The sequence below is a fragment of the Rattus rattus genome, chromosome 8, assembly GCF_011064425.1.
Source record: "Rattus rattus isolate New Zealand chromosome 8, Rrattus_CSIRO_v1, whole genome shotgun sequence".
Classification (NCBI taxonomy): Eukaryota; Metazoa; Chordata; class Mammalia; order Rodentia; family Muridae; genus Rattus; species Rattus rattus.
The window spans coordinates 102,600,598-102,626,925 of record NC_046161.1 but is presented as its reverse complement, the minus strand read 5'-3'; the positions used below and the strand labels follow the sequence as shown (position 1 = coordinate 102,626,925).

The 26,328-nt window shown below is 46.3% G+C and overlaps 1 protein-coding gene across 1 annotated transcript in view; it reads left to right on the top strand.

Annotated features, from left to right (window-relative positions):
* Window positions 1-26,328, top strand: part of Stac (SH3 and cysteine rich domain) — a 119,723-nt gene that overhangs the window by 35,476 nt on the left and 57,919 nt on the right. The window contains 1 exon segment of the mRNA XM_032909793.1: window positions 17,759-18,038. Coding sequence (XP_032765684.1) covers window positions 17,759-18,038 — 280 coding nt within the window.

Below are 26,328 nucleotides of genomic sequence, written 5' to 3'. Positions count from 1 at the left end.
AATCTTAAGACAGAATTTGAAACAGAGGAATTTTCTTGGTGACCTCAATTCACATCAGTTAACTTCTCCTTTATTGAAAATGTCCCAGTTACAAGTGTTTCTGTGCTTCAGTTTCCCCTATAACGCGTTGGCTTTTTCAGTGGTCCTTTGCCTGTATTCAGAATGCTTGGGTTAGACCTTAGTCTTGGGTGGCTTTTTGCTGAAGAAGAGTGTGCAATGAGGCTAAGGGCTGGCTCCTCTGGATGTGTGGACTGCACTGTTTCCTGTGAGTATGCACTCCCTTCTCATTTGCTTCTAGAACATTCTGATGAGACACTCACATCGTAGCAGGACAAAAGATGTCTCTTCACTAGGTTGACCCAACACATGGGGATCTCTGCTGTAGACCTGGTCCTCTTTTTCTTACTTATCCCAGGAAGCCTCTCACCTTACCACTGAGTGATTCTTCTACCCCAGCTACTCTAAAATCCCCTTCAAAGTCCAATTATTTTTTTATATCTCCTCCAATAATACAGTCTTTGGTGATTTCCAGTTTCTTATGTCTTTATTGTACTCTTACCCCAGCTTGGTAAATATCCCATGCCCCGAAGCCACCTTATCGCATAGCGAGTCCTTGTCACAATGATGTGGCCAAGCAAATCTCCTTCCAGCATTATAACCCTTAGATATTTTTAGGGGTGTAGGGAACTAAGGAGGTGCAACGTTCTTTCCATTGCTGTTTATGTAGGAAGTATACTGGAAGGTGAGCGTAAGCTGCTGTAACAAAGAATCCCAGTAGATGTAAATAATGAATAAACCGGATGTTGATTCTTTCCTCTCCCATCCTTCTTGGGTGTGTTTAGCAGAACAGCTCTGCTCCTTATAGTGTTTTGAGTACCCATTTTCTTCTCAGACATCTCTCCTCATGCATCGCCCTGCTCTCTGTGGTTGAAGAGGTTCTCCACCACATCCATATTAATTCAGCCAATGTGGAAGGGGAAGATGGAGTACAGGTGTGCATAGCCCCACCCCCTGATTTCAGAAGGATGCGCAGCCCTTCAGTATATCCATGGCAGGAACTCGGGGCCATTTCTGAGTGTATCAGCGAGACACATTGCAGAATGTATTCCAACCACCTACGCGAAGAAAAAAACTTAAAAGTTGATTTTGGTGAGCCACTATAGATCTCTGCCTCAAGAAAGTACTAGAAACAGTAAAGATTTCTGGCAGAAGAGGACCCCTTAATCTGATCATTCCACTCAATAAATCATTAGTACTAAAGGAAATAGAACATTGCCGTTGGGAAATGTCAGGCAAGATTCACCAACCGCTCAAAAAAGGTTCCGATTAGAGGCGACGGTACAGCAAACTGTGTACCTTCTCGTAGTCATGTGACACTCATTCATTACAAAGGGAGAAGTCCTGTTCACGTCATGAATGACCTAGCAACTTCAGCCTTAGCCCAGTAAGCAACGCTAACACTGGCTCATGTACCATGGTACATGATTTGGAGTCCTAGATTAACACTTTTGCCGAATAATGAGAAAGTATCAAATAAAAACAAACCTATTTCATGAAAGTTTTAGTCAAAGCCTTGGAAAGAGTCAGGGTTCTCAGCAGCACAGAAAAACTTGGGGCCTGCCACAGGCTGGAGGATGCTGAAGATGGGGTGTAAGGAAGCGCCTTGCAGAACGAAAGACTGGTTTCTGTCCAGAGTAAGAGAGGATACGGGATGCCAGCTACGTTTCACAAGGCAGTGTTCCAGTAAGTCTGGGGTGGGATGGCAGTTTTATGGCAGCGTTCAAGTGTTGACTGTGACGAGTGAACTGTGGTTATGTCAAACATGAGCGCAGGTGGCGGGGGAACCCCAGTGAAAGGCAGATGAGGACGCCTCTATTTTGCCATTTGCCCATATGACTAAAATTATTTCCAAATTAAATGTTAAGAAAGAGAAATGTCAAGTAAGGCATTACCGTGCTATGCTCTCATGGATGACGGAACCCTGGGACATACTAAATTGAAAGATTCAGAACAACCCTTCAGCACGTCAAGTGTATTTCAATGTTCAGAGTTAGTAGTTTGGGCTGATGAGAGGGCTCTGAGGGTTAAGCCTGAAAACCTGACTTTGACCCCCGAGACCTATATAACGCAAGGCAAGAACTGACTGTGCAGGTTGTCCCAGTACCTGAACGCATACAAGAAGGCACGGAGGCACCGACACACATACATGTACACGTACATGCACGCATACAGGCACACGTACAGTAAATAAATAATAGATAGAGAATGTAATTTTAAAGCACAAAAATAGCATATAATCAGTAGGCATTCCCCTTTTCATTTGGTAAAATCTAACTCTAGGGTATTTCTTTTAAAATTATTACTGGTATATATTCATTATGTATAGCAGTGTTGGGTTTCATAAATACATTTTTGTCCAAGCAGATTATACACTTTGACCCTATTTACTTTCTGGTACGTTCATTAAAATCTGTACCGCCTCTCTGCCCGTGGTGGCACGTGCCTTTTAACTCCAGCATTCAGGAGACAGAGATGGGAGGGTTTCCGTGATGTTCAGACCAGACTTGTCTACATACTAAGGCTCCATCTCAAAACCAAAACCGAAACAATGCTCTGCGGTTGGCCAAGGGCACTCCAGGGATTGTCTTTCTCGCTGGATCGGTTGTTCAGCTGAGGGAAGTGTCAGCTAAGATTCTGCACAGATTTTGGATTGGAGTCGCAGCTCAGATTCTCCAGGCAGCCATGAAAGCTATGAGCTGTTTAATAGGAAGTCATTTGCTAAGTTCTGTGAGCTCAGCTGCAGCCGTGGAGATGCTCCACTGTGGATTGAAAATGGGACATCAAGGCTCGCCACTCACTGCTTGAGGTACACAAAGTAGTCAGCGTATACAATGACTTCTTTTTTTGCAAGACGGAAGTTTCTCTTGAGTTCCTGCAATGGAGGACAGCAGAGCCAGGCTGTGGGAAGACCCCCAGATGTGGACTCAGATGCTTGGGTGCAACTCCTCTGCCTGCTAGTAATTTTAGATCCAGTAAGCAATGTCTCTAAAGAGATGCTCTCAAATACACAGAGGGGCAAGCATTTATGATGGCCTGAGCCCAATGCCGGGACCTCAGGCAAAGCCTTGTTCTTATTACCTTGCCCTTCTAGCAGGATGGGATGGGGCCTGTTATTCTGCTTGTCAACCTTTAAAAATGTGGGGAAGCTCTTGTGTCTTAGTTGACCATGACCTCATTTCTTTTACCATGAAGTCTACCCCATTCAAAACAAAATGCAAATCTGACTTCCTGTTGTCTCCATTCTTTCTGCCACCAACCTCCTTCTCCCTCATCCATGGACACCCCTCCAAGTCCTAACTAACCCTAGGTTGAGAACTGCTGAGGGAGAATGACCTGTGGCTCAAGCCTGCAGACAGCCTCCGCCTGGCTTTTCCTCCCTTCCTCCCTGTCACTTGCCCCATCGCCAAGTCCTCCACTTCCGAATGTATGGGGGTTTTTATCACAGAGGGTGCTTAGCAAGTCCTTTACCTGGTAGTCAACTGCACTGGGTTTAAGAGTCAGTCACGCTTGGTTTCATTCTTCCGGGCAAGATTTATTGAGCATCACTAACATCTTAGGTTCTGAGACATAAAAGGTCAGGAAACAGTGGAAATGGCCTCCCCTTTCAGAAACCTCCTTCTAACTCAGGAGCCAAAGAACCAACATACAATGCAATAAATGTGTAACAGAGCCAGGCGCGATGTGCCTCTGATACTGTGCCTGTGACATCTCTTCTGGACTGTGTAACATTCACTGGACTGTGACGAGACTCCGGACAAGCTTGGGTTACAGCCCCTTCTACAAGATGGCAGTTTTGTGCTCCTTAAAGATGGGAATGTCACCAATGCCAAAGAAAAGCTGACATGCTATTTCGAGCCAAATGAGACCAAGAACACAGGAACTAAAAGAAATGTGTAGTCTTAGATGAGCTATAAAGGAGGGTCCTTTTTTTTTAATGTTCTTGAGTTATCTCTGGTCCAGGTTTCAAAATCCGAGCATAAATAACAAACTTGCATTCATAGGTACGGTATTTTCATGATGAAATACTTTCCTTCTTCTGAACTATGCACCAAAGAATTCAGCGATGTTGAAGGCTAGTGTGTGTAATGTCTACCCCCTAAAAAAAAATGACAGCCATGACAATCATAATTCTTATCGATGAGCCAGAAGAAGAGATAGGAAAAGCAAATATTGGGAAATTATTAACAACTGTTCAATCTTGCTAAAGGGGGAGAACTGTACTCCTGGGTTATTCTTGTCAGTGTTCTGTGAGCTTAAAATTTATTCAAAATAAACAGCTAAAATAAAATGCATGTAATAAAAACCACTCCGGAAAGTCAAAGGGAACAGAGCCAGGGCATAGATCAAAAGAGACTGAGAAATAAGAAAACCTACACAGGGTCAGCAGAGGCCCTGGGCGGGGTCAGCAGGGGCCCTGGGCAGGGGCAGCAGAGGCCCTGGGCAGGGGCAGCAGAGGCCCTGGGCAGCATCACTCTCGGATTGGCTGACCAGAGCCCAAGGCATGAGAACAAAGAACAAGAGTGATTGAGATGGACAGTCCTCGGTTCCAGCCAGGCCTTGGGGGCCACTAAAGGGGTGTCTGGTGGGACAGTACCTAGGGTGAGGAATATTATCAGGCCTCCATCTTAAAAAATCACTGGGGGCCTCTTTACAGGAAGTAGAGTGAAAACACAATGTAATTCCTGGACACTAGTAGAGAACCCTGGAGAAGAGAAGTGGTTCAGGTGACGTGGCTGTCAGATAGGACCCACATGATGGCATTGGAGGTCTGCCAAGTGAACGGATTCTGCATAGATTTTTTTTTAAGAAGTCCAGATAGATGTGTTGACGGCTGGACAGGATACAAAGCACAGAGCAGAAACAGGTAATCACAGGTAACATCAGAACCCAAGGCACAATAAACTGAGTGAAATACTGGGCTGGCTACTTACCTCTGTGTGACAAGAACAAGAGGAAGGACATTGATTTCAAGGGCACAAGTTCAGCTGTTCAGGGACCTTTTTCTGTAAGAAACTAACCATCCCATAGACCACCAATCTCCCGTTACAAGGCTTTCTCAGGTCCCAGGCCCACCCCAGAAGACTCATAAGCAGAGACCAGAGTGAGTCACATGTTCCTCTAGGCTGGTTTCTGTGCCAGCAGGACACAGTCTGAGCACAGTGAGACCATGTGGGAACCTGCTCATAGCAGCACTCTATTTACCATGGCTGACATATGTACCCTGAAAAATGTTCCTTCCAGGTCCTTAAACCACCTCCAAGCTATACTCTGGTTACAGCCCCTCCTTCAAACTTGCCTGCCCACCACTGACGTTCCTCAGCCTTGAGTATGCTTCAGTATGCACTTCATAGTCACCACCCTCTTAGACTTGGGCTGATGGAACTTTTGACTTCAGGCTTCATGGTCAAGAGAAATTGTTTTCTCTATTTCCTTCTTCTCCATGAGGAAGCAGTGCTGTAAAATAGCTTAAAAGATGTGGTACAGAGACAGCGCAGGGCAGGCAACACCACAGGTACAGAGTTTTGTGGTTTGGAGAGGAGAGAGGAGGTTGGACAAAGTCCCTGGCAAAGAATGGAGTTAAAGTTGGCAGAAAGGAAGACTTGAGGTCCTGTAAGCAAGGGCACTGTTTAGATAACTCTGTGATCGCCCTCCCAATAAATCAGGGATATCTAAGCTTATAATACAGAAAACCCACTTACTCAGTTACTCACTTAACGAAGTACCCATCCCATGCCATAAACTCTTCTGTAGGGATGGATAAAGGGATTGAGCAGAGTCCTCACCACTTAGTACAGGGTGAGAGTGAGCAGAATTCGCCCTGGTGGTGCTGTGCTCAGGATGTGGCTGCCTGGCGACATGGGATACTGAACTTCATGGTGAAGTTACAGAAATCTCCGGGAGCACTGGTGATAGGCATGTCCAAGACGGCCTCCCTGTTTTCCGTTCTTGTTACCTAGCAGGCTATGCTATACCCTGGGTGAATGTGTGGTAGACAACACCAACAACAAACAGGAAGAAGCTTCGTGCAGCTCCCTCTGATAGACAGACATCACTCTAGGAACTCGGTGCTGTCCCTCTGAAAGATTTTATTGAGGACCATGTTAGTTTGTTATGGCTGCTGTAATAAAAATGCCACAAACTGGATGACATAAATAACAGGGTTATTTTTTTTCTTCATTCTAGAGGCTGGGGATCCAAATCCACATATTGAGTTCTTCTGAGGCTTCTTCCCTCTCCTAGCTTTGCAGAGGGCTCCTTCTCTGTGTGTCCTCACCTGGTCATTTCCTCATGTGTCTATGTGCATTATTCTTAGTCCATGCATCTGTGTGTGTGTGTGTGTGTGTGTGTGTGTGTGTGTGTGTGTGTGTGTGTGTGTTTGCATGAGGGTGGGTATTCGTGTGCATAGAGGTCAGAGGTCAAGGTTGAATGACTTCCTCGGTTCCTCTGTCACTCACTCCCTTATAGTTGGAGACAGGGCCTCTTACTAAACCTAGAACTCACTACTTCCGCAGAAGGCTAGCCATTGTGCTCTACTGACCTACCTATCTCTGTTCTCCAAGTGCTGGCATTAAATACATTATTCTGCATCCAGCTCTTACATGGAGATAGAAACTTGGATACCTATGCTTGTGCAGCAAAAATTTCCCCACTTGCTATCTCTCCATCCCCCAAATGTCCTCTTCTGGTGAGGACACCAGTCAGATTGGAGTACAGCACATTGTAATGGTCTTGTTTTGACTTTAATTACCTCTGTAAAAGCCAGATCTCCAAACATAGTCACATTCTGAGGTACAGGGTGGAGTGTTAAGTCTTCAGTGTAAGACTTAGGCAGGATACAGTTCAGCCTGTGATCAGTCCCTACTATTTAAAAATCTGTGCTTAATAAACAAAGCTTAACATTGTACGTAAGTGTACATGTTTATTCTGTAGCCCTGTGGTTATTTAATCAGTGGATTCTATGAATCAAATTCTTGAACAGCTCATGGCCTAAACCACTTGTATGCATTTGAGATGTCTTTTTCCATGATGCACACAGCCAACATCTATCAAGAGTCAAGCTTTTTACTCTTAAGAAGAAAAATTATTGGTCCCCAGACTGACCCCCCCTTTGTTTCCCTTAGCAACAGTAGCAGCAGCATGAGAAGCAGAAGAGACAACATATGGCCAAATGTAGTGGGGCTTGGTGGCCACAGTATCTTGCAGCTTGTCTTGACTGGCCTTGATAGGCCATGTGGATCAACAGTCATAATTTCCATTGATCCTCTGTTCATTTTAGATAGGCCTTCCCCTGGTAAGACTCCAAAGATGATAAGGGTCATTGAAACATTCATTCTACATCAGATGACTTCAGGCTAATAATGAACCCTCATGTGTAAACCTCAAAGACCAATGTCAACATTGCTAATGATTTCCTGACTTAAAAAAAGGCAAGTTTACAGCATACACTCCACCTGGAAGTATTTCTCCTCCAAATTCTTTGCCCCAATCACAACTAAATTTGCTTCCTCCTGCCCTTCCCAGCCCATCATGGTCAGCACCTCTATTTACCCAAGCACTGAGTGGCTGGCATGTAATTTTGTAAATCCCTCTCCTAACAGGACCCCAATGGAACCTCAGACTATTTTCTTATACTGAGATTAATCCCTGAGCGTATAGCCTCCCTCACCTCCGGTGGCTTCTCACCTCATTTTTTTCTCTCTTTCCAACTCTTTCCAAGACTCTCTTTCCAAGGAGGAGTCTCTAAATATATCATGTCTGACTCTGATGGCATCCTCATACTCAGGACCATGTATTACTATGCTGACATCATACCCAGGAGTCATTTCAGAAAAAAGATGTGGATAGAGAATGCATCTTGGGAGATCTGGGGTGGGTATGCGGTGCTCTGGCTACGTCCATGTATCTAAGACAGAGACGGTGACTGGAAACAAAGTTAGAGGAGTGGGTCCATCCAAAGTTAGAGGGTACAGTGGCTCTTGTGTCCTATAACAAAGAGAAGTTCAAGGTTATCTTTAGCTTCATCGTAAGTTTAAGACCAACCCAGGCTTGGAATATGAGACCCCGTCTCAAAAAGCAAAACTTAATTCTTTTTGGTGGGTTGGGAAAAAAATGTCTCTGACTCTTCTCTCCCTCCCGATGCCTTCTTTCTCTGATGGCATCAACTAGACAGCAGTCATAGTGGACTTATTACTTCGTGATATCCAGGCATGGTCTTCTGTCACCCCTGATCATTCCCAGTGTTGCTGCTTGCCTGTAGAAACAGACCCTACAGTCTGAAGAATGGACTCTGATCTTTTGTTTCACGGTATCCTGCAGTGTCAGAGCTGTGAGAGAATTTGGAAGCAGCAAGTTCATCTTCCCCATTCCTGTTGGGACTCACATGGCTTCGGGGACTTGCTTCAACCATGTAGCTGTCGGGAGCAGAATATGGAGTTGGTCCTGTTTGATAAATGGTGCTTTACAGGCTGTTCATTAATACAACTGGGAGACATTTTCTGACTTTTCAATCACTGTCTAAATTCCAGTGAATGAATCTAACCTGGAATGTATTGGGTTCACAATGAAAGACATCAGACATAGATGGGAGAGATGGCTCAGTCAATAAAGTGCTTGCCATATATGCATGAGGACCTGAGTTCTAGTCCTCAGCCCACCTAAAAAGGCAGGCATGGTGCTCTATGTGTGTAATTCCAGCCTGGAGAAGACAGAGGAAGGAGGATCTCGAGAACTAACCAGGCAGCCAGCCAATCAGTGCATCCAGTGAGAGGACCTGGCACAAGAACTAAGATAGAAAACAATTGAGGGAAACACCCAAGGCTTGGCGTTCATGTGCACACAAATGCACGTGTGCACACACAAGCAACACATGCGCACATAAATGCACACACGCACATTCTTGCACACACAGAATCCAATGCAAGAATTAAAAGCTCAGCATGAAAATTGGAAAGCTCATCGTAGGCCCCGCACTCTCCCAAGGCCAGAGCGCACTATCTGCCCACTAGCCGTGGGTGTGTCTGGGAAATACTCCGACAAACCACAGCTTCAGCTAAGCTTGAAACAGATTCGGTTATTTTGTCCACATGGTTGACGGAGGGTGAAGGAGAGTGTGTCTCAGAGAGAGTGCAAGGGTTGGGCAAGGGTTGATCGCCTGCCTCTGCTTGCCAAGGAATTCATTCCCTTCATGCTCAAATCATCAATTAAATTAATCATATCTATAGGCAAAAAAAAAAGGCAATGACTATTTCTACAGGAAGATGTAACTATTTTAGAGGACATGAAATGTCAAGAGGAAAAACATGCTCATTTTCAAAATCAAAGATGTGGGTCACATCACATAGGAAAATTCAGGACGGAATATTTGCTTGTCAACGGTTGTCTGATGACCTCATCTGACTCCTGATACGAAAGCCAATGTGGTACTGATGCTGTGGTACTGATGCTGTTTTAGATAGCGGAGAGGATGTCTGTAAAGGCAACTGATGCTTTATGCTCAACAATCAGGAAAATAAGCTCCGAGTGCCCAGAGGAACTGTGCGCCTCCCAAGCTGCTGCCTATGCGGGCAGATGGGTTTGCCGCACCCTTCCCCACATAGTTCAGACGTGTTCCGCTTGGGAGATCAAGTACATGCTGGTTACTTAGCTTCATCTCTACTGCAAATTCACCAATGGGTGAATCAACATGTCTGCATTACGGTCGCCTTCAGGCTAAATTCTCCATGTGCTCTCAGGATGCCCAGTGTCTGCGCTTCCTAATGAGCGGCCACCTGAGCGGCCCCAACATGGCAGCTGTGTAGAACATTGCTAAAATCCCAGCAGGTACCGGGGTGGCAAATCATACTAAGCTGAGAGATTTTTCTGAGAGAAGATTGAGGGTGGGTTACTTTGTCACCAAAGTTCCTTTAGCTTCGCAGGGCTTTGGAGTCAGAGACAGACACGTGGAGCTTCACTCTGTGGCTTACTGGAATTTAAATTGCCATGTGTCTTAGTTAGGGTTTCCATGGCTGAGAACAGACACCATGACCAAGGCAAGTCTTTTATAAAGGACAACATTTACTTGGGGCTGGCTTACTGGTTCTAAGATTCAGTCCATTATCATCAAGGCAGGAGCATGGCAGTATCCAGGCAGACATGGATACTGAAGGAGCTGAGAGTTCTACATCTTGTTCCAAAGGTAAACAGAAGACTTACCTCCAGGCAGCTAGGAAGGAGCTGGGTCTCAAAGCCCACCTCCACAGTGACGTACTTCCTCCAACAAGGCCGTACCTACTCCAATAGGGCCACACCTCTTAATAGTGCCACATCCTGGGCCAATCATATTCAAACCACCACACTGTATGTCTGGTTTCACCACCATACCGTATCTCTGGTTTTCATCTATAAAATAGGTAGTGACCTGTAACAGATGATCTGTGCCTTCCCAGCACCCTGCCCACCACTGTACATTGCTCCATAGTGCACCAGCCTCATCCATCTGTAAACTGGTCTTTCTCTTCCAGTTCTTGGCATCTCTTCCCTCTAACTCCTTGTTTCTCTCATGAACAATCAAAAGATCTATATCCTGGTCTAGAGGAGGCTCAGTCAGTAACACACTTGCAAATGCCCAGAAATCATGTTAACAATAAATGTTGGACGCGGTCATTGGTGCCTGCCAATCCCGGCACTGTGGAGGGGAGACAAGTGGATCCCAGAGGACGCTGTCTGGCTGCCTTATACTACTTTATGTCTCAAATAATGAGATGGACGGGCACCTGAAGAACAACACATGTGGTGTTCTCTGGCCATCACATGTACCCGCACACGCATGAACCACACCCCCACAGACAGCACACACATGAAAATCTGTATTCAACAAGCACCAATCCTGCTGGCTTGCTTGTATCCCTCTGCTAGCTGCACAAGTATTGTATGTTATGCTCACCCCTTCTCAAGGACAGAGCTCAACAACCAGCCCTGTTAGGCACCATCAAATTAAAAGCAGCTTGAAAGTAACTAGCATTTAAACAAAACTCTTCAGAAACAAAATGCTAAGATGTTACAGCTCCCTTCAGCTACCGTGTCTCCTTACTAATCGGCATCAAGGCAGACTCAGAGAAACTGTCTTTGGCCACCCACCACCAAATCTACCATCTTCTTCTCTGGACATTCTTTCTGGAAACTTTGTAACCACACATTCAGGGCTTAATAGGATCTAAGAACTTTCAAAGACCCACCCTTTGCAGTCTTAAACCTCATGTGACTTAAATTGGGGTTGGGATAAATTTGACCCTATCAGCTTTCCATCCTTCTCCTAGTCATTTTCTATCTTTAGTTTCCATAATAACCATTTCTCTAGGTCCCCTTCCTTGGCAGCTTCTTCTCAAACACCATTGCCTGGCCTCATGATTCTTCTTCTCATCTACATTTGTACTATCCTGGGCTCTGTCCTTAGGCAGTGTCTCTCAAGGGTCTGCTCATGACATATGTAATGACCTTTGGTCTCATGGCCCTACTTGCCACCCATCCCTCTTGCCTCCCCACTCACTACCCGGCTCAGACCTCCCTCCTGAATGTCAAAATCATCTATCTACTTACCAACATTTTGACTCCCCTCGAATTCTAAATAAGCCTCTCAGACCTCCTGGTCTCCATGACAACGTGTCTTCTCTGACGCCCTTCCAGTAAAAGAGCATGCCTCTGTTCACTCAGTTGCACCCATCAGAAACCTTAGAGTAATTCATTCATACCCTCTAACCCCTCACCAAACTCCTGGGTCCACTCTCCAAATGCACCTGGAGTCCAAGTGAGTCTCACCACGCCTGTCAGAATCGCCTCTCGGACGGCTTCTTTCCACAGGCATCTCCCAGCAGCTCTCTTTGCCTCAATCTTGCCTCCTAACCATCTGCTTCTCAAGCACCCCCTAGAGCAGCCCTTCCAATAAAAGTCTGCCCTCATCACCTCCTTGCTCTGAACCAGTGCCCTTAGGATAAATTCCACAGCCCTTACCATGACCAGCTAGGAAGCCTCGACCTGACCTGACTTGGAATTCCTGTCCTGGCTGCATCCTCATCGGTTGCTGCCGGGATGTTGCTTTCTTGCTGGGACCATGGCTGCTGGCTTTCTCATTACCCACAATGCTCTCCTGCTGACTGCCCGGCTCCCAGCATTGTCTTGCACTAGCTCCTTGCACTAGCCACAATGCTCCCCTGTAACATTACTCGCCCACCCAGCCGCCACTTTCTTCACATCTCTGCTCAAAGGTCACCTGTCCAATAAGCCTGCACGTGACCTTCGGAAGCCTGTCTCTCCTGTTATTTCCCTTTGTAATACACGTGCTCACCCGAGTGTGTTGCCTGTTATTCTTTATTTTCTTCTGCCTACTTTAAACCTTAGGGAGGTCGGTCTCACTGCTGAACCCTTTCTGCTGCTCAATCACCAAACCTGAGCAATATTACTGGCTCCTAGTGGCAGCCAAACGGATATTCATTAGGGAGTTGTTCAATGAGTAAGGGAATGAATGATCCCCTCCCTGCAAGGTCTTCTAATATATGAGCCTGAGGATGTAGCTCAGTGGTAAACTGTTATGTACAAGGCCCAGCGTTTCACTGCCATCACCCAATGAATACATACATGAATAAATTTTACTGACATGTTAAGCACTGAGGTCTGAATCATTTCCAGCACGTGAGAAGATACGTCCAAATATTTGTAGAACCTAACTGTGGGGTTCAGCCATTAAGAGCACTTGCTGCTCTTCCAGAGGACCTGAGTTCGGTTCCCAGCACCCATGTCAGGCTGCTTATAACTGCCTGTGACTCTGGGGTTCCCTGCACACATGTAGTGCAGACTCAAACAACACATAAAAACATCTTTTAATTCTTTTATTTTCGCAAGGTTATTATTCTAAATAGAACTTACCTCAGTGGTTGTGCATAGGAGTTAATCATTTTTAACTTTTGTGCCTGTCAAATTCTACTTGCATTTCCTCATTTTGTATCTTCCTCTCTGGTCTCTGCTCCTTGAGGGTTGTATGAAGAAAATGCTCATTTGAACTTGCAACTAGAATCCTATTTAATTGGTAGGTGTGTGTTTCTTTTCTTTTCTAACTTTATATTTGTTCTTTGTGAATTTTACATCATGCTCCCCAATCCTTATCCCACCTTGTCCACCCTTGCAACCTCCCCCACCCAAACAGAGAAAAAAAATCTCACTGTGGAAGTTGCTGTAGTGTATCACAGTGTGTCCCCTAGCCTACCCTTTGGTCCACACATCTTTGCTTGTAAATGTTATTGTAAGGACTCATTGGTCTGGTAGGAAGCTTCTGGCTTCTGCCACTCAACAGATACTGGAATCTCATTGAGACTCTTCTCAGATATCCTGTGGCTGCCCTGTATCAGAAAGCTTCTGTAGTAGTTCATTGATGGGGTGGATATTGGGGTGGGCCAATTCAAAGCTCTGGATCTGAGCCTGAGAAGTGACTGAGCTGGTCAGCCTGTCTGCTCTCTGGCTCTCGAGCCCCTGGGGCCAGCTCACCAGCAACCCCTGCAACCAGGGCCAGCTCTACCCTTCAGGTGCAGGATATGCTTTCCTGGGTAGTGGAAGGTGAAGGATATGGCCCGTTCTCCCACTCTCCCACCAGTTAGATGTCAAGAGACAAGGTGGGAGAGTGCACATCTCCCTCGCCCATGCTGCTGCATGGCAGACAAGCTGAAGGCCCAGCTCCCCCATGGCCACACCCTCAGACTGGCTCAGCTGTGTGCCCCGCAGTCAGGTTCAGCTATACTGGGCTACCTGAGTGAGGTACAGGGTCTGCTCTCTGGCTCTGATGACCTTGGGGCTAGCTCTCCTGCCTGCCATAGGTGGCAAGGAGTGAGGGGTGTGTGTGTGTGTGTGTGTGTGTGTGTGTGTGTGTGTGTGTGTGTGTGATCTCTCCCTCACCCATGTCACAGAATGGTAGGCAAATGGTGAGGCTAGCTCTCCCGTGCTCATGCCCTCAGGCCTCCCCAGCTCAGGTCTTTTCTCCTGCACCCCCTGACCAGAGTCATTCAGCTCCACTCTGCTGCCCACACAAGTGCAGGGTCCCAGTCACCTGAGTCCTGCAGGTGGTTATGGGCAGGGCCCTCTTCCTGCTCTTATGACCGTAGGGCCAGGTCTTCCACCTCTTACAGGTGATGAGAGGGCAGGGGGAAGAGGGTATCTCTCCCTCATCCAGGTAGACATGTCTTTCAAGCAGTCCATTTCAATAAGAAATGTCCCATTGGCTTCCAACAAAATCTCTGGCTCTAGAAGCAGGCAGACCTCCCTGCCTGACGCAGTGTCTACCCACGAAATGTGCCAGAGCAAGGAAGGAAAGTGCCAACTTCTGGCTAAACTTCTGGAGATCACAGCTCTCTGTCCCCATTCCAAAGCCTTTGTCCCACACTCACTGACCAGGAAAAGGTCCACATTCCTGAGACCTGGTGTAACTTCCTTCCACTCGTGACCAACACCTGGAGACTCACTGGCCAAGTAAGGAGTGAGCCTGAGGTCAGCAGAAGGCAGGTTTAACATCGAGCCTGGTTTTCAGGAGCTGTTTGGCCTTAAGCTGGCTACTCAGTCTTCATTTCTCCAAGGCTCCAATAACATCTTCCTGGCCTACACTCCTGTGTTGGTTACACAGTGTCCTGTAAGCACAGCAGATGTGTAACTTAACAGCATCAACACCATCACATGATGGGTGTGTGGACGGACAGTCTGCACAGGTCTTGGCTGGGAAGTTGTGGTCTCCACTAGAGTCCCCTTTTGTCTTGCAGGAGGTGGTATGGTTCAGGTCAGTGAGCTCCCTGGATGGAAGCCTTGTTTCACATAATCCCTCAGGTTATCACCCTCAGGGATTTGGTCCCGAAAGCATTTGTCAGGCTTCCAAAGGAGCCACAGGGTTCTGCCTTCTAACTAGCTTAGAGCGCTTCTCCTCCACATCAACACATTCTTCTTCTTACTCATACTCTTGTTATACACGAATACATACACACATGTACGTGCACACACACACACACACACACACACAATTTTTGTGCTTTGATATAAAAATCTAAGAATTCCAAATTAGTGGAAACATGTCAATTCTCTTTCCAAGACTGGGTTAATTTACTTACTGTGACTGTCTCCAGTTATGTTATTTTCCTTTAAATAACATTGCTTTTTTCATCTTTATGACTGAAAAGAATCCATATATGTGCATGTGTCTCTGTGTGTGTGTGTGTGTGTGTGTGTGAGAGAGAGAGAGAGAGAGAGAGAGAGAAAGAGAGAGAGATCTTACATTCTCCATGTTTCTCTGTTGCCAGACATTGAGACTAGATAACAGAAAAGCTAAGTAACTTAGCTTTTGCAGATGTACTCAACCAATAGCACACTTTCATGAAATGTCCTTATATGATAGCACAATATTCAATGGACATACAGTTAATTTTTTAAAATATCATTACGTGTGTGTATGTACATGTGCACCACAGTACATAGTGTCAGTCACAGTATACCTTGTGTGAGTCAGTCTTCTTTCTATCATGCGGGTCCCAGGAATGGAACTCAGGTCTCCAGGCTTGATAACAAATGCCTTTTCTTTGCTAATCCTATTCGTCAGCCTGATATTGAAGTGAAATAAAAGGTTAAAAGCCTGGCGAGCTCACATCTGAGCTCTCAGCACCAGGCTGAGGAAAGAGGACGTCTTGCGAGTCTGAGGGAAATCTGGGCTGTGTCGTCGTTAAGTTCTAAGCCAGCCTAGGCTATAATGTGAGATCTTGTCTCATCTCTGTCCCTAAAACTGGACAAACCCTTAAGCCGACAAGTTCACAGAGTGGAAAATAGACTGTATTCAGTATTAAGAGCACTTGCTGCTGTCCCAGATGACCTGAGTTCAGTCTATTGCAAAATGACACTGCAAAAGGACAAGACCATTTGGGGGTGGAGACCTACAGCTTTCTGGGGTTGTGCCTTGCTGCACCTCTATGACCACAGTGGCTTCCTAGTCCTCTGAGGTCAAGATAGAAGTGGGGAGGGAGGTGACAGGCTTGACATTGCCCTACCAGCTCCTCTTCAATGTCCTCAGGGAACCTGGCCCCACTGTGTGGAGACTCCAGTCAGCATAGGGCACCTTCACGCAGAGCTTCAGCTGCTGTACAGATGTAATTTCAGGCAAAGGAAGAATAGCTACGGATGAAAGGAGCCGACCAAAGGAGCCCACCTCAAAGGTGTTGTGACCCCTGAAAGCCAGACAGCTAATCCATTGTTTACTCCTTCCCTCTGGGTGGCGGGAAGACAGGTGCTAAGAGTTGATAATAAAATGCAGGAGAGATTTTTAATGAACCATGTTAGCTGGCAAGACTGAGCAAAGCCAAGGTTGATGCAGACTGTGACCAGTGCTGGGGACCCAGGAGTCTGAGAAGCAGAGGTTGGACTCTTTGTTTAGTGCAGGGATTGATCCAAACGTTTTGCCCATGCCAGGCAAGCACTCTACCACTGAGCCATATCTTCAACCTTGTTTTTTCATGATTTAATTTTGAGAGGTGGAATTGCCAAAGCTGAACCAAACTCACTCCGCAGGCCTTGTGATCCGCAAGCCGCAGCTTCCTGAGTAGCTAGGGGTCTAGGCCTATTCGGCTGCACATTCGGCCGAGACTGCTCTGTATGCCCAAGGAGAAGGGAGTTCTCAGCGGATTTTAAGCACAAAGCCCCTGTGCTCACATCTGTGTATCCAGAAGCTCCCTCCCGCATGGTCAGATTAGCACAGCAGACTGGACTGAAGTCCTGCTAGCACCCTTCCAAATCCATGTGGTATCTCACCATTCGTCCCAAAGGCAAGCTTACCGAGGCCGAAAACTAGGGCAAGGATACCTGAAGGGTCAGGAAAGCTAAAGAGGCATTCGAAATACTAAGTCATAAACATATACCACATACATAAACATATGTCATACATGTACCTCACATGTGTGTATGCCCCCATACCACATACACACAGGCACATACATATATATATATATGTGTGTGTGTGTGTGTGTGTATGCATGTGTATGTGTGTATATGTATATATATGTGTGTGCATACACATACATGTACATACATGCATACCACCATATAACACACATGCATGTACAAATACACATGCACATATACTATTCACATGCATAAGCATATACTACACACGCATACCACATGGGCACACAGGCGTGTCTTACACACAATACATGTTTCTTTCCACATGTTTCAGATACGAGCAGACTAGGGAGCTTCTGGTTTGTTTCCTGCAGACCATTTAGCCATACTAGAGGGAGACATGGTTTGTATAATATGCTGTCGTTAGAGACAAATAGTTATTGACCGGTCAAAAGAGAGAGAAGACAGTATTACACACACAGTCTTGGTACCCAGGAGTTCATACCTCACTTCCAACTATACAAACTCAAAAGACAAAAGGTCAAAAGCCTAGACTTCGGGCAGCACGTCTGGTGGGGCCTAAGAGAGCAAGGCTGGGAAAGATGAAGGTGGAATGGGGCAGATGGAGCCTCTGCTCACTGGCTTATGGGGCACAGGGCGGACTACTGAGTCCCATTTCTGGTATCCACTGGCCTTGGACTACCCACACTGGGGCTAAGGTATGCGTGGGGTCCAGGGCAGAACTGGCTGCATCCCCCACAGGAGTCACAGGACCCATCATAAGAGAGGCTGTCCTGTCATTACCTTGCAGCTCCAGAAACTAAAACGGTCACTTTCTTTCAAGACCAAGAGCTTGCGGAGCAAAAGTGCCGACAACTTCTTCCCAAGGACCAACAGTGATGTGAAACCACAAGCAGACCTGCTGGCCAAGGCTAGCCCAGGCCCCAGCCCAATACCCATCCCTGGAAGCCCAGCATCCATGCCCACCAAGGCTGGCCTGCACGCCGGCAGCAACAGCAAGGTCCACGCCTTTCAGGAGCATGTCTTTAAGAAGCCCACCTTCTGTGATGTCTGCAACCACATGATCGTGGGTAAGACCCCCCCACCTCTACAGGTGCAATGCCCCGGGAAACTGAATGAGAGCTGGATGCCCAGGTTCAGGGACCCACAGTCCAGCTCTGAGTTTCAGGGAGTCAGTTGCAAGAGGGCCCATGTGGGGAGTGGCCTTGAGGGTGGGGACTTGTGCAAAGCAAAGGGAAGCAGGGCCAGGTGGAGGGAGAGTTTGCTTGGAATCTGGTCAGAACCAAGACAGCAGCTGGGCATCCTCCACCAGCAGCCCCGTGCCTGTTCTACCTTCTCTGTATGTGACCCTGGTATGCCTGCCTGAGCCTGTTATTCCAGGTAGGCCCAGGAGACCTGAGGTGAAACTGGACACCTCAGTGATGGCTATGAGGCCAAGAAGGTAGAACGTTCTCTGATTCCCTCACCCTCGTCAAGGTCCAGTTAAGGGGTGGTCAGTGTAAAAGAGAAGAAGAGAGAGTTTCTTCTAGAACCAAATATTAGTGGCCATGGTCCCAGGAATACAGATTTAGGCTACCCCAATACCATGCTTCAGTGTTTCATGAGAGTTATAAATCAAGGGTTTTATTTTCCCAAATATGTGGGTGTGATTGGCAGGTCACAGAAAAGCAGGGAGGCCTCCGGTATTAGCCTCAGATGAGATCTGTGACATCCTCAGTCTTTGGGATGGTGGAAGTTTAAGGTCACCCCGTAAATTCCGAGAGCTCTTTACCCCCAAGTCTTACAAGGCTGATAGGTCAAAGGCAGTGGGTGATTAATGACTGGAAAACTAAAGATAGCCCAAGACCAGTTGTCTCTGGACCTGCAGTAGCTTAGCTCTCCGAAATGATGGAAGTTTTAATCAGTTGGAGAGTGTTACAAAGCACAGCCACACATCATACAGGTTTTGTCCCAAGACCTTCTGTTCCCAGGGGGTGGGATATTCTATGTAGGAAGCAGCATCAGAGTTATTGCTGCTGTAGCCACGAGACCTTTCAGATAAGGCTTGCCGCCTCACCAGTTGCCTTTCTGCTCTCAACTACCCCTGTTCTTCCTCCAAGCAAACCACATTTAGAAAAGGAGGTCTGCATTGGTCAGATTTCCATCCCAATGCCACAGAAGGACAGCCACACAAACACCACACTGAAACGAGCCACCTTTCAAATCTCACTTGAGCAATATTCAGATCAGACAGAGCCGGACTGACTGGGACACCACTCAGCAGCTCCATCTTCTCTTGTCCTGGCCCCTTGCTCTTTCCTTAAGCCAGAGACCCAGACTTGGCATGTCACCCTCCCAGCAAGGACAGGAAGGCAAGGTGCCATGGCTTCTTGAGCCAGAGGTGGCCCACAACATCCATTGGTTGAGTACAATGAATGACAATGGGGAAGGTAGAGAAATGCCATTTGATTTTCCAGTCACCTGGAAAGAGGGATGGATAAAGAGGTGGAGAACAGGGTCAGCAACCTGATCCGACGAGCTTAGGTCCTCTGGATTTCTCAACCACTTTGCCCAGGAGATGCAGTTCCTTCTTGGAGCTCCCACCCACTCCATCTCCATCTGAGTGTGCCACCTGGCTCCCAGCATGGGAGCCTGAGGGGGTCCCATCACACCCAATGCTCAAAGTACTTAGGCCTCCCACTTGGATTTCCTGAATGCCGCCTTTCTGAATCCCATGCCTGCATCTCTTTCGGTCCTTTTCAAGGTAGCGCTATTCATAACCCTGAAAGAGGTACTGATGAGGATCTATTTTCGGTCACATTGTGATGCGTGTGAAAAGACAGGGAGCATGTGTTTTTCAGAATGAGTAATGGAAATGAGTTCACCTCTGAGGAATGTCACAGCCATTACCCTCGTGGGGTTCTCAGGACACCACGAGCGCAGCAACTTTATAAGACTCGGTACTGAAGAAGGTTGCACTGTGTTGTATCTGAATAAAATTTTATTGTGGCTTCCTTTTTTAAAAGTATGTGTCTATGCTGGGAGGTGGGGGTGAGGGTGTAGTGTGCACATGCGCACCTATGCTCACACTGGCCAGAGTTGGAACGACACGTAGCTGTGAGCCTCCTGACGGAACAGGTCCTGGGAACGGAACTTACGTCTTCTAAAAGAGCGGCCAGTGCTTTTAACGGCTGAGCCATCTCCCCAGCTCCACCTGACTTTTTTTTTTTTTTTTAACTTTTTGAAGACAGAGTTTTCATGTATCTCAGGCTGGCCTAAGTATTTCTCATGAGGATAACCCTGCCTTTTCTCCATTGGGGAACTGGTATTACATGCGTGTGCCACCACACCTGGTTTTGTAAGGTGCTGAGATCAAAGTCAGCTCTTCGTGAATGATGGGGGTAGTGGTAGGTGCATGTGGAGACCAGAGGTTAAAGGTCATGTACCATTCCTATCACTCTCCTTATTTGTTGAGGCAGGGTCTCTCATTGAACCTGGAGTTCACGCTTTCTGCTAGACTGGCCGGCCAGGAGCACCAGGAACTGGCCACCATTCTTCCTAGCATTTATATGGGTTTTTGGCATCAAACTCAAACCTTCTTACTTGCTAAGCAAGCACTTTCTCCCTTAGTCAGTTGTTCTCAATCTATAGGTTGTGACTTCCTTGTGAGGTCAACAACCCTTTCACAGAGACCACATAAAACCACTGGAAAACGCAGATGGTTACACTACAATTCATAACGGTAGCAAAATTACAGTCATGAAGACCCGCCAAAAATAATCTTATGATTGGGCAGCATCACATCATGTGGAACTGTGTTAAGGGGTCACAGCAGTGGGAGGTTGAGAACCACTGGTCTAAGCCATCTCCAGGCCCAAAAACAAAAGCGGAAAAGGGATAGTCAACACGTCAGTCTGATATTGACAAGGATTTAACAAAGCAAATGAGTGTCTTCTTCAAGGAGAGAAGAGAATAAATAGAAACATGCCAAGGTGGAACAGAAGTGATACAAGAGGCATCTTTGAAAGAAAGATGAGGTTGATATCCTCCTCCTCCACCACTACCACAACCATCACCACCACCATCACCACCATCACTACCACCACCATAACCACCATCATCACCACCACCATCCACCATCACCACCATCACTAAAGATAGGATCATAGCTGACCATCTATTTCAAGTTCCTTCACATTCAACTTGATGCCCACGGCCCTCCCTACTGAGTTGGCTCCCACACTCTGTGGGTTAAGCAGATCGAAGCCTTGCCCTCCAGCCAGTCTAATCATGTCTCTAGGGCTTGCCAATTGGAGTGATGGTGGGCCTGCTGGGGATATTTTTTAATCGTTTGGTATAATATTTTAATTTATTCTTTGAAATCTTTATACATGAGTTCAATGTATTTCAGTCATATTCAGCCCCTGTCCCCCTCTTCAACTTTTTCCAGATCTCCAATTCCCCTCCCAACTCTATGTTCTTAAAAAAAAGAAAGAAAAGAAAGAAACAGACCTTACTGTTTGCCCCATTCCTATCCATAATCTTCTGCAGGTCTTGTGCAGGAAACCACAGAAGCTGTTAGTGAATGCAATATAATCTTTTGGTGTCCGGAAGACACTTTTTCTTCCCAGTCCTCTCCAATTCCTGGCTCTTACAATCCCTCTACATTCTGTTCCTCAGTGTTCCCTGACACTTGGGGGTAGGGGGTGTGATTTCTTCTTGCCTCTTTCTTCTTTCCCCCCCTACCATAACTGGTTACTTAATTAAGCCATGATAGACGACCCAACCTTTCATAGAAATGTGAGTGAAGCAAGCCGTCCTATGTACCTGTGAGCTCCAAAGATGAATGCCCCTGCCTCTGGGACAGCAGGACTTGAGATTAGGTGTTAGATGAAATGGAAAGAATTCTGAACTGATTGAAGTCCTAGGTGAGGGCACTTCCATTTTTCCTCCGAGTAGAGCCTCTTGTGGAATCCTTAAGGCTCTACAAGGAGAATGGGGATCGTGGACCATCTTCCTGTATGTCACCTAGATGGTGTCACCTACATGGATTCCAACTACTGCGTTCTCCCTTGATATTGAATTGAGTACTGGCCATGAGCCACGCAGGGGAACACTGGACCTGTGTGACAATATGCAATAGGTCAACCTGTGCTCTTGGGTGGCATGCATGTGAGTGCATGTGTGCATTATCACATGCTTATGTGTCTATGTACAGAGTACGTGTGGAGACTGAAGTCAATGTTGGGTATCCTCGCTCTCTATCTTATTCTTTGAGATAGAGCCTGGCATTAAACCTGGAACTTAACAATTTGGCTTGACTGGCTGGCCAGCATGCTTCAGGGAGTCCGTCCATCTCTGTCTCTCTGGTGCTGAGATTATGCCACCATACCCATCTCTTTCCCTAAAGTAAAACATGTGTTCTTAATATGAGTAACCCTGGGCATGAGTCTGCTCCATCAATTAAGGAAATTTTCCCCTACAGGTCCCAAGTTTTCATTTTTGCACTAGACACCATGCTTCTAAGGCTATTTTAAATTAATTTTAATGGCTTTAGCTGTAGTCTGCTTAGAAGATGTAGCATATTAAGTGGACTCAGATTTAATGAACAGGTTGTTAGGGAAAAAAATGTTGAATTTCCTTGCTGAAAATTTCAAGTCTCCTTGAAAGAATCCATGCCTTTCATAACTGTCCAGGTTCTCCACAAGAGAAATAATAATAGTGTTGTCTTGTGTAGGGATTATGGTGAGGGTGTTTAGTTGTAGGGTATTCCCTAGGGAGGAGAACCAAAGAAATAGAAAAGACAAGAGAAGGCATTTAATGAGATTGTGGTCTCATCCATAGACTACGTCAGACTGGCGCAAGTAAAGAATCCCTCCAGAAACAAGAGACTTCCCTTGTACTTGCCGTATCAGCCAGTCACTGGCCATGGCTGCCCTGGGATGAAAGAGGAATGGGGCATCCAGCAAAAAGGATCTTATTTGGCTAAGACTAATTATCTTGCAGAAAGGGGGAACGTATGACATATTAGCAGTCAATGATCACTGCACCAGTGTGATAAATGAACGGTGAGCAAGCCACCAGCAGGCTGTCCGTCAGCATCCCTCAACAGGGCAGCATCCTCAGCTGGGATATGAGCTGTGAGATGCCGATGCTGTAGGGGCAGCATCTTTTGATGAGAGTGCATTTAAGATGCAGAGAGACCCTGCTGCCCATGGCCCCATCGCTATTCCAATGAGTCACTTGACATGAGGAGACACTACCATACATCCAAGATAGACCTTTCTGCTGTGCTCTTGTCTGACCATCATTTTGTTTCCTGGCCTGCTCTGAATGCATCCCATTGTTCTAGCTATTAACCAATCTTTAGTAGAAAAGGCACACATACACATAAACACAAGACATGAGATTTAAAAAGAAAGGGCAATGCATATGCAAGGAATGAGTTGGATGGGAATGGCCAGAGACTTGGGAAATTTCTAGAGTCAAACATAAAGTCTGTGTGCTCTCAGAGCTGACAGAACCTCAGGGGTACCTGTGGTCGTTTCAGTGAACAGCACTGTTAGGGCTGTACAGTTTGTACACAAGAAAATATAAACATCTCAAGAGCCTTCCTAGACATATATCAAATAGAGGCCTCCTTAGGGAGTAGTGTGTCTCCTGAACACCATCGCTTTGAAAGGGTAAAACCCTTGTCCCCCTGGCATAAGAAGAAATGTGACAAGAGGCCATAGGACTACTGATCTGTGGCCATTTTTCCCTGTTTTGTCTCAGACAATCTATTCTCCATGGAATGTTCTGGATACTGTTTTCTCAGCTCATTTTTGGCATTCTGGCATTTGTCATCTGCAATATCCTTCCTTCCTTCTCTGGCCCTCCGTCTAGCTAATCTTAAATCTACTGAGACCTAATTAAGAGGTGTCTGCCAGTTCTGTAACAAACACTTGTTATCTCTGAAGTCTTGAGTCATTTCTCACAGCCCAGACTTTGGTAAGTTCCTTGAAGATTCAATCGACTGGGATAACACGAAGTACGCATTTCTGAGTGTCCTACAGTTTACTACTCAGTTATCATTACAGGACACAAATGCAAAACAACACTGTGCCCATTGAACAGATTTCCTCCCATTGCTTTCCCATTCGGTCCATCCTAAGAGAACCACATGCTGCTGGTAGGGCTGGAGAGAGTTCGGCCTTCGTTGAGTGCTTTCCTTGCAAGCATGAGGACCTAGGTTCAGTCCCCAGGACCCATGTACAGAGGCCAGAAGTGGTGACAATGCTTTTAGTCTATGCAGGAAGCGTTGAGACAGGAGGATCCTCGGGGCTCATTGGCCAGACAATCCAGGCTACTCGGGCAAGCTCCAAACCAGTAAGAGATTCTGATACAGGAAAACAAAAGTGGTGGTACCTAAAGCATCAACCCCACAGCTGACCTCTGACCTCTGACCTCCACACATACACAGTCAGAGGCAGGGTGAAGAGAGGCGAGGGACACTGTGACCACCACAGTAAGGAGATGGTAACTGTCGCTAAGGACTCTCCCTTCTAACAGCCTTGCTTCCCTGATGCCTCTTGGTTACCGATGAATACAGTTTAGCGTGTCTCTCTGTCTCGCACACAAGATTTAGAGGACCTTTCAATTCCTCCAAAGCTAAATATGTTGAAAGGTTATTAAGATTGAAATCTCGGGCTCAATGCCCTTACTGTCATTCTCAAACAGAAGTGCGCGTGGCCAGTACTCAATACCTTTCAGGTAAAAGAAGAAAGCACAAAATACTTTGAAAGCTGCATCTCCTACTATTTTTCTGATCATTTGACTGCTGCCAACAAAAATGGATTTAGAATATCTCTCCGAAAATTGCTTAAATAAAAAGGATTAAGCCAGAGGCTGGGGAAATAATGGCTTGGCTGATGAAGTGTGTGTCACACACGCATGAGGACCTGTGTCCTGATTCCCACTGTTTATGTAAAAAGCTTGGCACAACTGCACTTGTCTGTAACCACAGTGTGGGGGAGGCAGACAGGATGCTCCCCAGGGCTTGCTAATTAGATGAGCCCCAAGTTCAATGAGAGACCATGTCCCAAAAAGTAAAATGCAAAGAGATAGAGGATGACACTGAAATCAACCTATGACACACACATAGGCACACACACATGCACATATACACATGGACATGCACACGCATGCACATGTACATGCATGTGCAGGCACACATACAGCATACATATACACACATGCAACATATGTACACATAAGCACACACGTGAATACACACATGTACACATGAACACACACACCACATCACAGTTGTTCCAGCAGAAATAGATATAGATTAGACAGCAAAGAATATGTTTTTCCGTGTCTGAAGCATGGAAATATTGGCTACAGACAAGCAGGGTTTGTGGGATCATGTAGGCTTGCCTGCCATCATTTCAAAGAGGCAAAACCCTCAACCCACTGCCTAAAGAGAAAACAGGGGAGGCTGGGAGGAACTACCCATTACAGTGTCTTCCTGCTCTGCCACAGATAATTTGTTTCTCATAGAAAGTTCTAGATACTATTTCCTGACCAATCCAAAGTCTATTGAGAACTAATTAAAAACTGATCGTACAGTTCCCAGGCATAACTTTTTCTCTGAGTTTCCATGCCAGCATAGACGTTGATAAATTCCTTGAAGACATGCTGTAATGATGTGTACCTCTCATTACAACAACTGCAGGGCAAACACCTGACATACAGCATTTAAAAATAGTTGTGGGTGGGGCTGTAGCTGCAGCTCAGTTGGGAGAATATCCACCTGTGTGCATAAAGGCCTGGGCTTGACCTGGGTCTCGTATAAACTGAGAACGGTAGCAGACATCTGTAATGCCAGCACGGGTGGAAGACAGAATCAGAGGGATCAGAATCTAGGTTGTTTGCAGCTGTACATGGAGTTCAAGACCAGCCAGGACTACTGGAAACTCTGCCTTAGAAAAGGTATTCATGAACAGGGGAAATTGTTTCCGAACTTATAAAAGAAAACTGCTTTTAGTGCAAGAATATAGGACTATCCCTAGGCTACCTATCAGACCCCAGCCAGCCCCGGGGTCTAAGAATTGGCGTAGACAAATGACACAGGGGCCTGGCTTCCTTGCCATCCATACTTCTCTTGACATCTCTTCTGTTGTGTGTGTTGATACAAATGTGCACATTGCTCAGAGTTTCCTGACAGCCCCTGCTGTGACCTGAGCCCACGCCTGAGACGCGTGCCACATGATCCTCTCCAGCTGTTAGCGATGGGTGCCCTGGCATATCGTGTGCACTCTGTAGTGTGCTCTCGCTGGGCTTAGCTTCCAACTTTTTGGCATGGCTGCCGTATGCTGATTCTTTGATAATTCCATA